Source organism: Aotus nancymaae, unplaced genomic scaffold (assembly GCF_030222135.1).
Source record: "Aotus nancymaae isolate 86718 unplaced genomic scaffold, 86718_ANA_hifiasm-v0.15.2.pri h1tg000064l_1, whole genome shotgun sequence".
In the NCBI taxonomy this organism is placed as follows: domain Eukaryota; kingdom Metazoa; phylum Chordata; class Mammalia; order Primates; family Aotidae; genus Aotus; species Aotus nancymaae.
The window spans coordinates 25,643,828-25,658,846 of record NW_026988479.1 but is presented as its reverse complement, the minus strand read 5'-3'; the positions used below and the strand labels follow the sequence as shown (position 1 = coordinate 25,658,846).

Below are 15,019 nucleotides of genomic sequence, written 5' to 3'. Positions count from 1 at the left end.
TGACACTACCACCCTGAGACATTATCTAGACCAACTCTCCCCATCACATGGATGGGAAAGCTGAGGCCTGGAGGAGTGGGCTCACTCAGGGTCACCTACCCAGGGACTTCTATGGCCTCAAGTTGTCCATTGTTTCCATCTCTCATGGATGCTTGAGAGATCTTCCCACACTTCCATCCCATGTGTCTCAAATATTCCCTGCCACCCAGAGTCCCATGGACTTGGGGAGAAGGGCATCAAACACAACTGAAAATGACACAGGAGGCAGAAGAATGCAGGAAGCATTTATTGAGGGCCAGAGCTGAATTCTACAAGAGGCAGGACACAGGCAAGCTCTAGCGGGTTAGAGGAGAGGATGGGGAGAAAGCAGTGACAACGGGGGAACAGCCAGGGGCCGCCTCCTGCCAGCCCTTTGGGAAACGCAGGTAGAGTGGATTCTCCATGCTGCTGCCTCAGCCAGAGGCCTGATGGCGTCACTTCTCTGGGAGGGGCCCTTACTCCCAGTCTCCTGTGCTACAAGGGACCCTGCAGCAGGTGGGGGCTTCGGGAAATAGTCACTCATCATTAACTGAGTAAGAGCACCTTCTCATCTTTGCACCAGCAGGAGCGGTGTCCTCATTCCTGAGACCCAAGGAGCCCTCTAAGATCTCTCCTTTATTCTAAAGCACCCCGTCCCCACCCGATCTTCCATACTGACCCTAACTCTCTCCAGACTCACTTGAGGGTTTTAGATCTAACATCACCCTGATGGGTGGGTAAGTCCCAAAACCACACTGTCCCACACCTTACGCAACATCCTAGTATCCTTTCACCTACATGCTTTTGATCCTCAGCCAATTCCTGCCCCACAGTTGATCCTGAAGCTAACATTCTGAACCTCTAGAAGGCTCTACCAGCCAACTCTGGAAACTACAGAACTCAGCCATATTCCTCCCTGACTCCCTCCTGAGGACTGGAATCAGAGCTACCAAGGTTTAAGGAACCAGTGAGGGTCTGCAGCCAGGCTCTCCAAGGTCACTGGGCACTAGGCGATAGCTAGGTCAGAGTGCACTGGGGAAGGGATGGGGCAGGACAATGTCTACTTTTCTGGACACTGGAGTTGAGGTCTGACACTGAAGAAGTGGACATTTCCCAAGGGGGCAGAAATAACAGGCAGACCCTAATCTAACATCTGATTCACCTACCCAAGCTCATTAGCCCCTGAATTCAAGCCCAACTAGCCCACCACCACTACCACCCACCCCTGACTTCCTAATACCATGGAATGCGTTTCAAGACTGGAAGAGCCCTCAGAGGTCATCTGAGCCAATCCTGTCCCCTGCTAGAATCTCCTCCTATGCATCCTGGCCATGACTTTCATATTTCCCATAACAAGTAACTCTATGTCTCTCTCTTTCCAAATAAGCAACCCCAAACTGAGGGCAATCAGGTAAAGCCACATGGTAGCTCTGTATCTCTTCTCTCCCCAGCTCAGCTTTGAGCCCAGAATCTGCCATGAATGGGCTCAGAAGGAACAGATGAGCTGGAGACCCAAGTCCTGGGCCTAAGGAAAATCACTGCCTTAAAGTTCTCTTATGGCTGCAGATAAGATGTCCTGGGCAGGCTGAACTGAAGTGAAGAAAGTAGCGTGACAGGGACCCGGAGAGAATTTTCCTGCCTCTTCTCTCCAGAGGGGACAGTGGGATACCTTGAGCTGGCCTGGGAGACCTTTCTAAAGGTCATTGTGATAAAAATAGAGCTTGTCTGGGAAGGGATGGAAAACAGCTGCTCCCGCCTGGGACTTGGTGCCAGGAGCCGGATAGTCAGGCCAGTGCCTGGACATGGGACACAGGCCTAGGATCTTCTGAACACACCCCACTTGCCAGACTCCAGAGAGCAGAGCCAAGAGGGGAAGGAGTATGGAACTCTGAAGGTGGCAAGTCCAGGGGTCAATATACACACTGCCCTGCCTCATTCAAGGCACTTAGTGTGTAAGAGAGAGCGTGTGTGTGCACGCGTGTGTGTATTGATGGGAAGGGGAATTTTGACATTTGTGGACTGCCTTGGCCAAAGCCACCATTAAACAGATGGGACAGCTGAAGGTCAAACCAGGAAGGGTCTTACCCGGGGTCACACAACAACTGAATGAGAGCAGGGGCTAGAACTCAAGCTTGTGTCCCCAATCCATCCCCAAGCCCAGAGCTCTCCTCTGCTGACCCCTCATCTCTGGGGCTGCCCAGAGGCCAGACCATTTGGATCCCCCAGGTCTGATGAGCCTTCTTCTGGCTCTACCCTCCTGGGGTGGGGTCGGGTAGTGGGGCTCTAGGTGGTGCAGGAGGCCTCGGCGGGGAGGCTGCCACGCTTGAGCCGCAGGCTGCCGTTCCACCCGCGGGGGCAGATATTGTAGCCGAGGATGCCGGGAGACTTAGCTCCGGAGTCCTCGGAGTCGAGGGACACGTCGGAGTCCGTGGGCGAACGGCGGTAGAGGAAGGGCCTGGGAGGCGCGGGCAGCGGGCTCCGGGGACCGGTGCAGGAGGAAGGCCCGGGGGGCAGCGGGCTCCGCAGGATGGGCGCGAACGCTACCCCCGGCACAGCAGCTGGGCCGCGGCGGGCGGGCTGCGGCGAGCGCATGCGCGGCGGCGGCGGCGGCGGCGGCGGCGGCGGCGGCGGGGGCGGCGCCCTCGGCGGGGAGAAGGGCCGCAGGCTCTCGGCGCCCGCCGGCCGCGGGGAGGCGCTCTTGCGCCGGGCCGCGTTGATGATGTTTCGCGCCAGAAGTGCCTGCAGCTGGCGGCTCGGGGGCCGCGCCTCGGTCTCGGGTCTCAGCGGGGACACTGAGCGCTCGCTCCACGAGGGAGACATGGGCGGCGGCAACGGCGGGGGGCTGCTCATGCTGCTCCCGCGGCCTGGCTCCCACGGCCCCGGGCTCACCCAGCCGTCCAGGCTGCTAGGGGGCCGGGACGCGCCCGGCGTCCAGGGAGGGGAGGTGGGCAGGCTCTCCCGGCGGTCCTGGGAAGAGAGCAGAGGGGGTGGGGCAGGCATTAGTGCTGGGGTTCTCCATATCGGGCTTTAGGAAGGGACCGAGTCCGATTTGTCCATTACACCGAGAAGGGAAGCCTAGGTAGTGCCTGCAATAAAACGCAGGGGCCCGAACTCTCAGCCGAGAACTCTTGATGAGTCCCCGCTGTCTTGTGTCGGCCCCCGTGTTAAGAAGGCTCGCTTTGGAGACAAGCGCCTTAACTTACTGACTGAGCTTGGGCAGGTTATTTCACCCCTCTGGGCTTCAGTTTCTGCTTCTGTAAAATAGGGTGTGATAACAGTACTTACCTTATACTGTTGTTGTGAGGGTTAAATGAGATAACTGATGGAAAAGAACATTAAATATATAGGCACATTCCTAAGTGCTCAATAGATGTTGATTACCATAAATAAATATTAGAAGGACTGGGTGCGGTGGCTCACGCCTGTAATCCCGGCACTTTGGGAGGCCGAGGTGGGTGGATCATCTGAGGTCAGGAGTTTGAGACCAGCCTGGCCAACATGGCAAAACCCCGTCTCTACTACAAATACAAATATTAGCTGGGCATGGTGGTGCATGCCTGTAATCTCAGCTACTGGAGGGGGGTCGGGGCTGAGGCAGGAGGATGGCTCGAACATGAGAGGCAGAGGTTGCAGTGAGCTGAGATTGTGTCACTGCACTCCAGCCTGGGCAACAGCAAGACTCCGTCAAAGAAAGAAAGAGAGAAAGCGAGAAAGAAAGAAAAGAAGGACTAGAAGGATACATATGAGAGTAACCAAAGTGGTCACCTGTTAGGAAAAGGGGTGAGAATAGGAACAGGGCGGGTGCAGCCTGAGGCACTGGGAGCTGCTCTGTCTGCGGCACATCCTGGGAAGTTTTCAGTCAGGCTAGCTGAGGGAGGCTTCGGTTTCCCCATGACTTAGGGAGAGGAGCTAGGAGGGAGGTCCTGGACCAAGGGCCACATGGGAAGAACTAGATAGAGGCTGAGGCTAGTGTCTCAGGGCCAAATGCCAAGTCAGGGTGGGCTCTGGATGTCCTCGCTCCCATCTGACCACAGTGTCACCCTGATCAGGAAGGTAGGGGCTAGAGCTCATGACCCAAGCCAGGCAACAACAACGACTGAGGCAAGGGAAGCCGGCTCCTCAGCCAGGAGAGTATGCTGGAGCAGGGAGATGGGACTAAGGCTTTTTAATATGTCACCTCTTACATAAATTTAGATTTCTGAACCATATGGATGTATTATCTATTCAAAATTAAAATGTAAAAATATTGACTATAATTATTAAAGTAGGACTTAGGGAAAGACCCTCTCAGCCCCAAACCCCTTCATGTTGCCATGTCATCTCATCTTTCCTTGGATGCCTGAGTAGGGAGGAAGATCCCCCTGATAGATGGAAATACAAAAGGAAGTTGGGTCATTCCTCCCTAGGCAGCACACGCCCCTCACTGAGCTTTCTCACAGCATGGGGAGGGGAGTGTGGTTTTAGAGAGGTCAAGATGGTGAACAGCTTTGAGGCTATGAAGCACTGCTCTGCGATGCACGGCCGTATCTGTTTCCTATCTACTTAAGGACTTTGCAGTCTACAAATTTCCTTCTCATCCTTTATCTCATTAGGTTTTCACAACAGATTAGTGAGGTAGCTGGCATTACCACACTCATTTAACAAATGATGAAAATGAAGTTCAGGGGTGTAAATAACAATCTAGTGTGTCCTGCCCCACCAGGAAGAGAGAGAGAGAGAGAGAGAGAGAGTGTGTGTGTGTGTGTGTTTGCGCGCACATGCGCGATGCTCAAAGGCTTCATGTGTAAGCAGTTTGAACTGGTTTGAAAGTGGAGGGATTGGGAATCCCTGCCTAACATGTATCTCCTGAACCTTCTTCCAACTGTTCACCCACTCAGATTCCAGCAATAACCAGTCTGTCTTGCCATTCAATCCAATCCACTAGGAGTCATCCAGCAGAGTTCAGAGCAAGCCAGTCCATTCCATGCTTCCCACTCAATCAAAATCTAGTACCATCCAAAGATGCATTCTTTCATCCAATCGGTGATCAGCCATAACCTCGGTGATCAGCCAGTCATCCTCTCATCCAACTGAGAGTCTTCTAATTCCTCCCAGTCCGAAGGAAATAGACACCAATTGTGTGTTCTATCCAAACAGAATGTAGCAGCTGCTAGATGAGCCCAGACTCAGAACTGGCACCCTTTAACCTAAAGAGGAATGTTATACAACAGCCTGAATGGGACATTTTTCCTGGGATGCTAATGCCGGAGTGACCCTTAGAAACTCCCTAGGGACATCCAAGTTCCCAGTCATCAAGTGGAAAGTTAAGGCTCGGCCTGGAATCCCACTCTTTTCCTCCCAGGGTCAGAATTGGGGTCAGAATTGTGTATACATGAGCCAGAGACACTGGGAGCTTCTCTGTGTCTGTGGCACATCCCAGTCAGGCTGGCCCCGGAAGGCAGATCCCACAATTTAGGGAGAGGAGCTGGGAGGGAGGTCCCGGCTCCACGGCCAGATGAGAAGGACCAGAGCCAAATGCCAAATCAGGGTGGGCTCTGGCATGAATCAGGTTGGGCTCTGGCATAACCCAACACCTGACCACAGTGCCACCCTAAGTAGGGAAGTGGGGCCTAGAGTTCATGATCTAAGCCAGTCAACAACCACTGAGGCAGAGGAAACTGGGGTCTTCAGCCAGGAGAGTAGGCCGCACAGGAGAGCCATGATAAATACCTAAAAATCTCTAAAGCATTGTTTCTGCCTTTGGTGGCCACAGGGGGAATGCTGGGGCCACCAAGTGGAAGGAATAATAATTCAGCCAAGACTATAAAACAGAATGGCTCAAACAGGGGTTGAATGTTGAGGGCAGTGGTAAGCAGCTCCTCATCATCTGGAGATGGGCCAGAGCCTGACCTCATCCTAACAGTTACGCCTGGGCACTGACTCTGTATGTACGTTTGGAGTGGGGGGTGTGCACAATATGAAAAGGCTTCAGGAAATCAGAACTGTTCACTTTCTGACAGAGAGCTCAATGCACCCTGCACACCAGAGCTCCCTGGGAATGGAGGGGGTGAAAATTCAAAAAGTAGCAGTCACTCAACCCAAAGCAGGTCACGTGTGTGCAGTGAAGGCATGAATAGAACACAGTCAACCCTGGACCGTCAGAGACCAAACAGAGCTCCCACACCACCTTCTGCAATCCTTTCACTGCACAGAAGGGGAAACTGAGGTCCAGAAATAGGAAGAGGTTGTCTGAGGTCACACAGGAATCAGATTCAGACCTGGGGCTAGAACCCAGCTCTCCTGACCCTTGATGGCAGTTACTTCCTCTCCACCAGAAACTCCATGCTTTCAGGAGCCAGGCAGTGAAAACCATGGCAAATATGGGAAATGGCCAGATTTAGATAATCGGGAGCAGGGAGGGGACCTGAGAGAACTGGAGAGCAAATGCCGTTAGAGTCATTTCTATTCCACTTTGTAAAGAACCCAAACAAACCTGAACCAGAAGAGGTAGTGCATTTCTTCCCCAAATCCTCTATAGTATTTTTGGCCAAACTCTGAGGGAAGGAAAGCACAAAAGCCTGCGATTTGCACAGGGTTCTGGCTCCCTGAGTGCTATGGAGAGGAAGCCCTCGCTTCCAAACCAGCATACGTCCGTCCCCGTGCAGAACCAGACACACGGCAGATGCAGGCAGCACGCAGGACACAGCCACACTCTCACACTCAATAATTGAGCAGGCCCACTCCACTTCCCAGGCTGGAATCAGGGAGGAGGAAGGCAGCCCTGACCCCTAGCAGCACGGAAGAAAGAAAGAAGCAAGACGGATTTGAGGCAGAGTGTATTGAGAACAGGAGAGAAAACGAAGTTGGGGGCAGAGCTCAGCCTGGCCGCAGGAGCTGCAGAAGGAAGGGTGCGCTCTTCCATTGCTGGCCCTCAAGGGTGGAAGGGAGCAGGGGTCCAGGGCAGGCGCTTCACTCTGTTCTGGGAGAGCCCGGGCCTGAAGGAGCTGAGCTCACTCACAACTTCCCCACACATACCCCCTCGATCTATGCGAAATGAGCTCACTAAGAAGGCACCCTTGTTCCCATGGAGACAAGCCCAGAGCTCACAAAAACTGCAGGCTCAGCCCAGCATGGGCACCGCCTCCACCACCCCTTGCCCCACTGGGGAGCCCAGAAATAGGGCTGAGAAAGAGAAGTGGGTGGTCCTCGGCCCCCAGCCTTGCAAAGCTTCCATCTGAATCCTGCCACTTGAGTCTGTATTCTCTCACCCCCCACAAAGCCTGGTTTGGTAGGGGACTGTATCATAATCACCTCTAAAAGTGTCAGAGGTGGCGGGGAGTCTCCAGCTACCTGACTCAACACCCTCACTGTATCAATGGGGAAACTGAGACTTAAAGACACACATGCAGTTGGTCTGTTAGAATCCAGATCCCAGATTTTCCTCAAAACTCTAAGATCTCTTCTGTCCCCTCCCACTGCACTGCTATGCACCTGCCCCAGCTCCTGCCATGCTCTCACTGTCCTCAGGCAATCCTGAGCCTGAGCCAGCCCAGCCCAGGCTTCTCATCCTTGGCTTCCTGCAGCGGCTCATTCCAACCATTCCCTCACCAGGTCACCCTCACAGCCATCTAACTCTACCTGTCCTATGACAACAGCCCATTTCCTCTCTTTCTTCCCAGGGGACTGTCTTATCACTTACAAGCCTTTCTCCAAAGCACCAGCCTATGTTCTCACTCCTCACAGACTGTCATAGCTAGAAGGGCCCTCCTTGTATAAATAAAATTGAGGCCCAGAGAGAGAATGTGAGTGGGCCAAACTCACACAGCAAATGGGAGGCTGATATGGGACTGGTCCCCTCCTCTCCTGCCTCCCTCCGGGCCCCGTTCCACTGCACTGAGGTGGCTTCTTTTAGTCAGGCAGATCTTGGTTGAATTTGAAGCCAAAACAGCCAATGGATACATGGCTAGGGGCCACCCTCCCTGTGGCACACTCACATCTGCACAGCCTCCTACAGAGCTCTCCTTCTCTTGGGGATCCTCTGGGACATCCTCCACCACTAAAGCAGTGAGAACAAGCCAGGTAGAACTGAGGCTGAGGCCTGGGCCCACTGGTCTCCCTAAAACAGAGCCAGGTCTCAGAGAGGGCGGGAAGAAAAGCATCAGACAGCAGCGGTGGGCTGAGTCCGCAGCCAGCAGAAGGACCCCGAAGAGGAGCGCAGGCGGAGGTGAGGCAAAGCTCTCTGAAGCAGCGGAGAGGAAACTGTGTCCAGAGGCAGAGGTGGAAGACCAGGCCCATGGAGGTGAGAATCCAGCGACAGGAAGAAAGATGCCAGGAGCTTGGGCCTCGTGAGGGAGGCCTCCTGGGCAGCTGAGGAGGCAGACCCTTGGCTGGCTGACTCCACAGGCACCGGCAGGCTCTGTCTGCTCCGGAAGTCCCCCTTAGGATCCCCTTCTAGGCCACTCCCCCAGCAAGACGCTGGCATCAGACTGCATCCCTACAGCTCACAAAGGCCAGAGGACGCTCCTCTGCCGCATCAGGGCTGCCACGACAGTTCTCACTCCATGACCCTCCTCCCCACTCAGACATGGAGTCTGACCCCAACTGTAGTAGGGGAGGGGCAGCTGCAGCTCAGAGAGGGGAGGCGACTCGCCCAAGGTCACAAAGCCAGCTGGTGGCCGCATCTGACCTTGAACCATGGACTCCCCATTCTCCTCACTCAGCTCTGTGCCATTTCCTGCCACGTCTGCTCTCCATCTGGCCCTCTAGGAGGGGACTTTATCGGCCGTGGAACCCCCATGGGGTCCGTTACTTGAAGCAGAAGGAAGGCTTCCACACCTGAGCCTCGATCCCGGCATTCCGGGTGGAGAAGGAGGGCCTGGGGGCCTGCTTGGCTCGGGGAGACCACGCCCTGGAGGGAGACACAGGGGAGATGTCACCGCCGTAGGGAGGGCTCACGGCAGTGGGCTGCAGGCTGTCCTGGCCGGGGGAGGTGTAGAGGCCTGGCGAGGAGCGGGAGGCCCGAGACAGGGCAGGAGATGGAGGAAGACACCCCTTGGGCAGGTTGGGCACCAGGTCCAAGGAGGTAGGCTTGATGGGCGAGGCAGCTCTTGGGGAGACCTTGGCAGGCTCCTTGATAGGTGAGAGGACAAAGAGCGAGGGCCGCAGCTGGTACGGCGGCTGCTTGGTGGGCTCCGGGCGCAGGACCCCGTTCTCAGGCAGATAGCCATGGTAGAGGGAGGCAGGTGGGGTCCGGGCTGGGCTTCGGGATGCCACTCGGAAGGCCCCGGGGGCGTTAGTGGGGTATTTCCAGGAGGAAGGCAGGGACATGGTGGGTGATGGGCAGCGGGCCAGTTCCGGCGTGTGGCTTGAAGACTCAATGACATATTTCTCCATCCGTGACTGGCGGCGTGCGTAGAGCTCAGCCCCCTTCCCAGAGGCCTCGGAGAGGTTCTGGTTGGGTTTGGGCTTCGGCTTGGCCTGGATGCGGGGTGACTTGAGGCAGGAGGCCCACTCTGGGAGTGCCTCCTCTGCCGCTGCAGGGCTGGCTCTGTCTCGAGGTGCTGGCTCCTGCTGGAAGTTGGAGGCCTCGGCCCCCAAGGCAAAGGGCTCCTCCTCCACGCCCACCTCCCCTTGGTCCCTCTGCCGCCGCTTCTCATCTGCTGTCTGTACCAGATCCAGTAGGTCTGGATTCGGGGTCACCTTGGGCTTCTCCACAAAGGTAAACATGGATTTGCGGCTGCCCCGGCGGGCCATCGACTCCTCCAGGATGCCCGTCTTGCTGGCAGGAACTGCCTGGCCCTTCAGGTGAGAAGATTTGGAGTCGGAGCTGGGGTACAGGGCAGAATAAGAGGGAGGAGACCTCACCCAGGAAGCCAGAGGGGCTGTGGACAAGGTCTCAGCGTAGGTGGGGGGTGGAGTGAAGTTCCCCAAGGGGCGTCTCTCTGAGGCCGGGCTTCGCTGCCCCATCAGCCTCCTTTCCACCATGGGGCTGCAGGACATTATGTGTCTCTGTGGCCGGGGGCTCCTGTCTGGCATACTTGGGGGCTGGGGAGCCGGGGCCTTCTCCCCAAAATGTCGTCTCTCTAGCATGGGGCTCCTCTCCATCTGGCTGGTGCCCCCTGGCACCTGGATCCCAAAAGGCCTGGCCGTCCTGTTGACCACTGATGGGGGCTTGGCCAGTGTGAAGTGGACCTCACTGTATACCTTGGTGGGCGTGGTGGCAGCTGCTCGCCCAGACATCTCTTGATCTGCTGACACCACTAGGGTGTTGGGCTGGAGGTCGATGAGCAGGGAGCTGGACATGAAATCCGAGGCTGGGGGCCTGGAGCTGGGGAGGAGCGTAGCTTCTCTGGAGAAGGTGCTGGTGGCAGGAGCCGGAGTCGACACCTTGTCAATTAGAAGCGTGCTGCATCTCACCTCTTCCGCCGGTGCCTGGGGTTGCCCATCAGCACACAGGGTGCTGGGTTTGGAAGCAGGCACTGTGCCATTGGATGGGAGTTGGGCCTCTGAGGAATTCTGTTGGATGTTAGAAAGTGGCAGGCTCTGTGGGACAGCAGTTGCCGGGGGATTCTGATTGACATCGGTGGCTGGCGGGTTGTGGCTGCTGTTAGATGCTGCTGTGGTAAGCGTGGCACTGGGCGAGGCAAGGTTTTGGTTGACATCTGCGGCCGAGCTGTGGACCTCCGCTGGAGGTGGGGCCGGTGAGGACTGCTGGGCCTCTCGGTTTTGGGACAGGTGGAGCCCATTGGCCGTCAGCAGTGCCGCATTCTCCTTTAGATAAACCACCAGTGGCACCTCTTCCTCCTCACTGGCCACCCTCTCCAGGTGCCGGAGCAAGCTAGCCTCCTCTGAGTACCCCTCCATGCTGTGGCCAGGGACCCCTCTGCTGGGGCTCTGGGGACTGGGGTGCTGTGGAGGGCCTGGCTCCGGCAGCGAGGTGGAACTCAGGCTGAGCCCTGGGGCATGACCTGGGGGGCTTGCAGGGAGCACCCTGAGGGACTCCTGGCTGGGCTTCTGTCCCCTCTGGCCGTGGCTCACCAAGGTGAACTCGTTCACCCTCTGCCGGCGCCTGTTGAAGAGCTGGACACCGCGGGAATTGGAGCTGGGAGGGGTGGTCAGCTGGGCTGCAATCTGCTGGCTCCGCACCTTGGCCTCTTTCAGATCCTTCTCCGTGAGGCTAGTGCTCCGGCCCAACGCTGCGGGAAGGAACAGAAGCCCAGTTAGCAAACAGGCATGCGGTGACACAGGGGTGAGACCCCAACCCAGGTGGCGCTGAAGGAATTAAGAAGCAGACACAAAGACAGAGTGCAAAGTGGGACTACCAGGGGGCCAGCAGCCTTCTGAGCTGAGAGCCTCAGGGCTGACAGCATTCCAGGCTGAGACAGACAGGCGTACAGAGATGGTCGCCTCGGCCCTTTCTACACAGGATCTCTTCCTCTGGAATTTGATCCTCACTCACTGTTTCTTAGAATTAGCTCACTTCATCATCAGCCCTGATCTGCCTTTCATGGCCCAACTCAAATGCCACCACCTCTACGCCGCCCTGATTATCCTCTCAGGATTAACTGGTCCTTGATTTGGATGCCCCTGACAGTTGCTGATACGGCATTTTACCAGACTGAGTGTGAATACCTCACCCTAGAAGTCCCACTGTGTCCCTGGCTCCTCTCCCACCAGCCTTCTCTTCTCTCACTAGGCTCTGCCACTCTGGCTTGCTTTCTCTTCCATGAAAATGCCAAGGACGTTCCTGCCCCAGGGCCTTTGGACTTGCTGCTCCCTCTGCTTGGAATCATCTTTTCCTAGGTAGCAGTCCCTGCTGGTTCCTTCCTGCTGCTCAAATCTCAGCTGGAATGTCCTCTCTCTGGAGGTGCCTTTCCTTCTCCTATCCCATCTGTTTTATTTTCTCCACAGCATTCACCAAGTTGAAATGATCTTTATGTTGCCCTGTCTATTATCCGTCTCCTCACCCAGAGCATAGCTCCAAGGGGCGATGGCCCTGCCTATCTTGTTTTTTTGTTTGTCTTGAGAAGGAGTTTTGCTGCTGTGGCCCAGGCTGTGGCGTTCACACTCAGTTTGGTAAAATGCCGTATCAGCAACAGTCAGGGGGAATCCAAATCAAGGACCGCTAATATTTCCCCTTTTTAGAGTAGGTAATGCATTAACATGGTCTAAAAATGTGTTTATTCATTCATTTTTGTTTTATTTTTACTTTTCTGAGACAGGGTCTTGCTCTGTTGCCCAGACTAGAGTGCGGTGGCACTACCATAGCTTACTGCAGCCTCAACCTCCTGGGCTCAAGCCATCCTCCCACCTCAGCCTCCCAAGTAGCTAGGAGTATCGGTGTGCGCCACCATTCTTAGCCTTTTTTTTTTTTTTGTATTTTTTGTAGAGAAGGGGTCTCACTATGTTGCCCAGGCTAGTCTCAAACTCCTGGGCCTAAGTGATCCTCTGGCCTTGGCTTCCTAAAATGCTGAGATTACAGGCATAAGACACCATACCTGGCCCTAAAAATTAAAACATAAAAAAGTATACAGTAAAAAGTGTAGCCCCATCCCTGATGACTCCACATCACAATCAGGTAATCACTGTTGTCAGTTTCTTCTATATTCTCCCAGGATTTCTTCCCATTTTTACTTAAATAATCATTTTAAAATTCACATCTTTTAACACTAGAAAAGTAACAAATTGAGCTAATTTCACCAATGACTACACTAGAACATTGCATTCTTTTGTTTTATCTGCACAAGACCACAATGAGACAAGCATTGCTGGCCTGTATTTTACAGAAGAAGAAACGGAGGTTCAGAGATATATAAGTAACTGCCCCAGGTTGCAAAGCCAAGGGCGACAAAGCTGGAGTCAGAAATGTTCTCTCTCGGGTCTCCAGCCCATGCTCAAGCTGTCTGCTCATCCCAAAAGGTCTCTTTGGGACATAGGGGACAGGAACAAGGTCATCAAGAGTCAGGGCTCAGTCTGGGACTTGAGGTCCTGAGATCAGGCTAAGATCAGTCCCCTATTAAACTATAAGATCACTGTAGGCAACCATTTCTCTTTCTATCCCCAGTGCCCAGCTGGCACACAGTTGGTGCTCAATTTATAGTTGTTGAATAATAGATGAACAAACGATGCATGAACAAATGCATTGGCAGACAGGTGGATGGATCAGCCTGAGACCAGGGTCAGAAGCAACATCTGCAGCTGAGAAAATTCCTCTCTCCATCAGCCCTCTCCTCCCGACTGTGGGAAGCTAATTAGTTCTTGAGGAATCTGACCCTGCCCTCCTCTCCCTTGCCCTCATTAGCACTGGCTATGGCATGCTGAGTCCGTCTCCAGGGACAGTCTTTCTAGGCATCTTGCCAGCAAGGCTCTGAATTCATGGACTCTCAGAGCTGGAAGCGCTCTTACAGAGGAGGTATTTCATCACCACCCTGTTTTATAGGTGGGAAGCAGAAGTCCAGAGAGTAGCCCAGGGTAGAGCCTGCTGACTTCCACACGGGAGCCACAGGGAGGCCCACACAGAGCAGAGAAGCTGCGACCAGCAGCATCACAGCAGCTTCACTGGGGCCTGTGGCCAAGCAGCCACAGGCTTTCTGGCCCCAACCTCCTTCTTCCCTCCTCCATCAAACCTGGCTTTCCCCTCACCTATTAGAAACAGTGAGAGCACATCAGGTAACCACTGTTGTCAGTTTCTTCTATATCCTCCCAGGATTTCTTTCTATCCCACCCACCCATGATACTGCTGTCCCCGGTAGGACTCCTCTCCTGCCTGGATCGGTCCACCTATTAAAGGTGTCTATTAGCCATCTATTAGCCAGGCTGCTCCTCTGTGGGGAGCCTAAGCGAGGGGGTGCCAGCCACACAGGAGGGCTCTGAGAGGTTGCTCAGTTCATGTAGCATCCATCTCTGCTCTGCTTAGAAACCAGGCCTCCTGGCCTGAAGCCAAGCTCTGCCATTTGCTAGCCATGGACCATGGCAAGTTACTGTACCTCTCAGAGCCACAGTCTCCCTAACTTGACATGAGAGTTGGGAGGCCACACTGAGATCATGAGTGCCAAGGCCTGACTGCCATGAAGCCCAGGTGGACAGACAGAGGGCTCATGCTATCCTGGCATAAGCTGGCGGTTGGTCACCCCATTCCACTCCCTGGAAAAGGTCAGATACTCTTCTAGCACAGGCGATTTACTGAAGGTCGAACAGCAGGGGATTCCAGAGTGACAGGGAGGCAGAGCTTACTGCCCCAAAACACAGAACCTCAGAATCTCAGAGGTGCTGTCACCAAGTCCAATCCCCACACAATTCTTGCATCTTCAAAACCACACCCTTGAGCGTACAAGTCTCTGCTTACATACTCAGGTGACATGAGCTCACTACCCCAGGAGGGGTAATGAGCTAATTAGCTTCCACTAATTAACATTCCTCAGCTAGAAACTTCCTACTTACATTAACTTACATCCACTTTTTTTTTTTTTTTTCTGAGACAGGGTCTTACTCTGTTGCTTAGGCTGGAGTGCAGTGGCGCCATCGTGGTTCACTGCAGCCTCAACCTCCCAGGATCAAGCGATCCTCCCACCTCAGCCTCCTGAGTAACTAGGACTACAGACATGCACCACCATGCCTGGCTAATTTTTGTATTTTTTGTAGAGACAGGATTTCGCTATGTTGCCCAGGCTGATCTTGAACTCCTGAGCTCAAGTGATCCACCCATCTCAGCCTCCCAAAGTGCTGGGATTACAGGCGTGAGCCACCATGCCCAGCCTTCATCCACTTTCTTTTTTTTTTTTTTTTTTCTTGAGATGGAGTCTTGCTCTGTCACAAGGCTGGATTGCAGTGGCACGATCTTGGCTCACTGCAATCTCCGCCTCCCAGGTTCAAGCAATTCCCCTGCCCCAGCCTCCCAAGTAGGTGGGACTACAGGCACTCACCACCACACCTGGCTAATTTTTTTGTGTTTTAGTAGAGATGGTGTTTCACCAGGTTGGCCAGGATGGTCTCGATTGCCTGACCTTGTGATCTGCCCGCCTCA

At 54.5% G+C, this 15,019-nt stretch overlaps 1 protein-coding gene across 16 annotated transcripts in view; it reads right to left on the bottom strand.

The window, feature by feature from the left end:
- Nucleotides 1-263: 263 nt before the first annotated feature.
- The window catches only part of SYNPO (synaptopodin), a 54,807-nt gene continuing 40,051 nt past the window's right edge, over nt 264-15,019 (bottom strand). For 10 of the 16 annotated variants that reach the window (XM_012448992.3, XM_021677483.2, XM_021677489.2 and 7 more), the window contains 2 exons: nt 8,833-11,192; nt 264-2,985 (listed from right to left, as the gene is read on the bottom strand). In XM_012448992.3, the coding sequence (XP_012304415.3) occupies nt 2,302-2,985; nt 8,833-11,192 (3,044 nt within the window). In that variant the 3' untranslated portion in view covers nt 264-2,301. Of the gene's footprint in view, nt 2,986-6,818; nt 11,193-15,019 lie in introns of those variants that run through there. The other 6 variants (XM_064366517.1, XM_064366522.1, XM_064366523.1 and 3 more) reach the window with 1 other exon arrangement.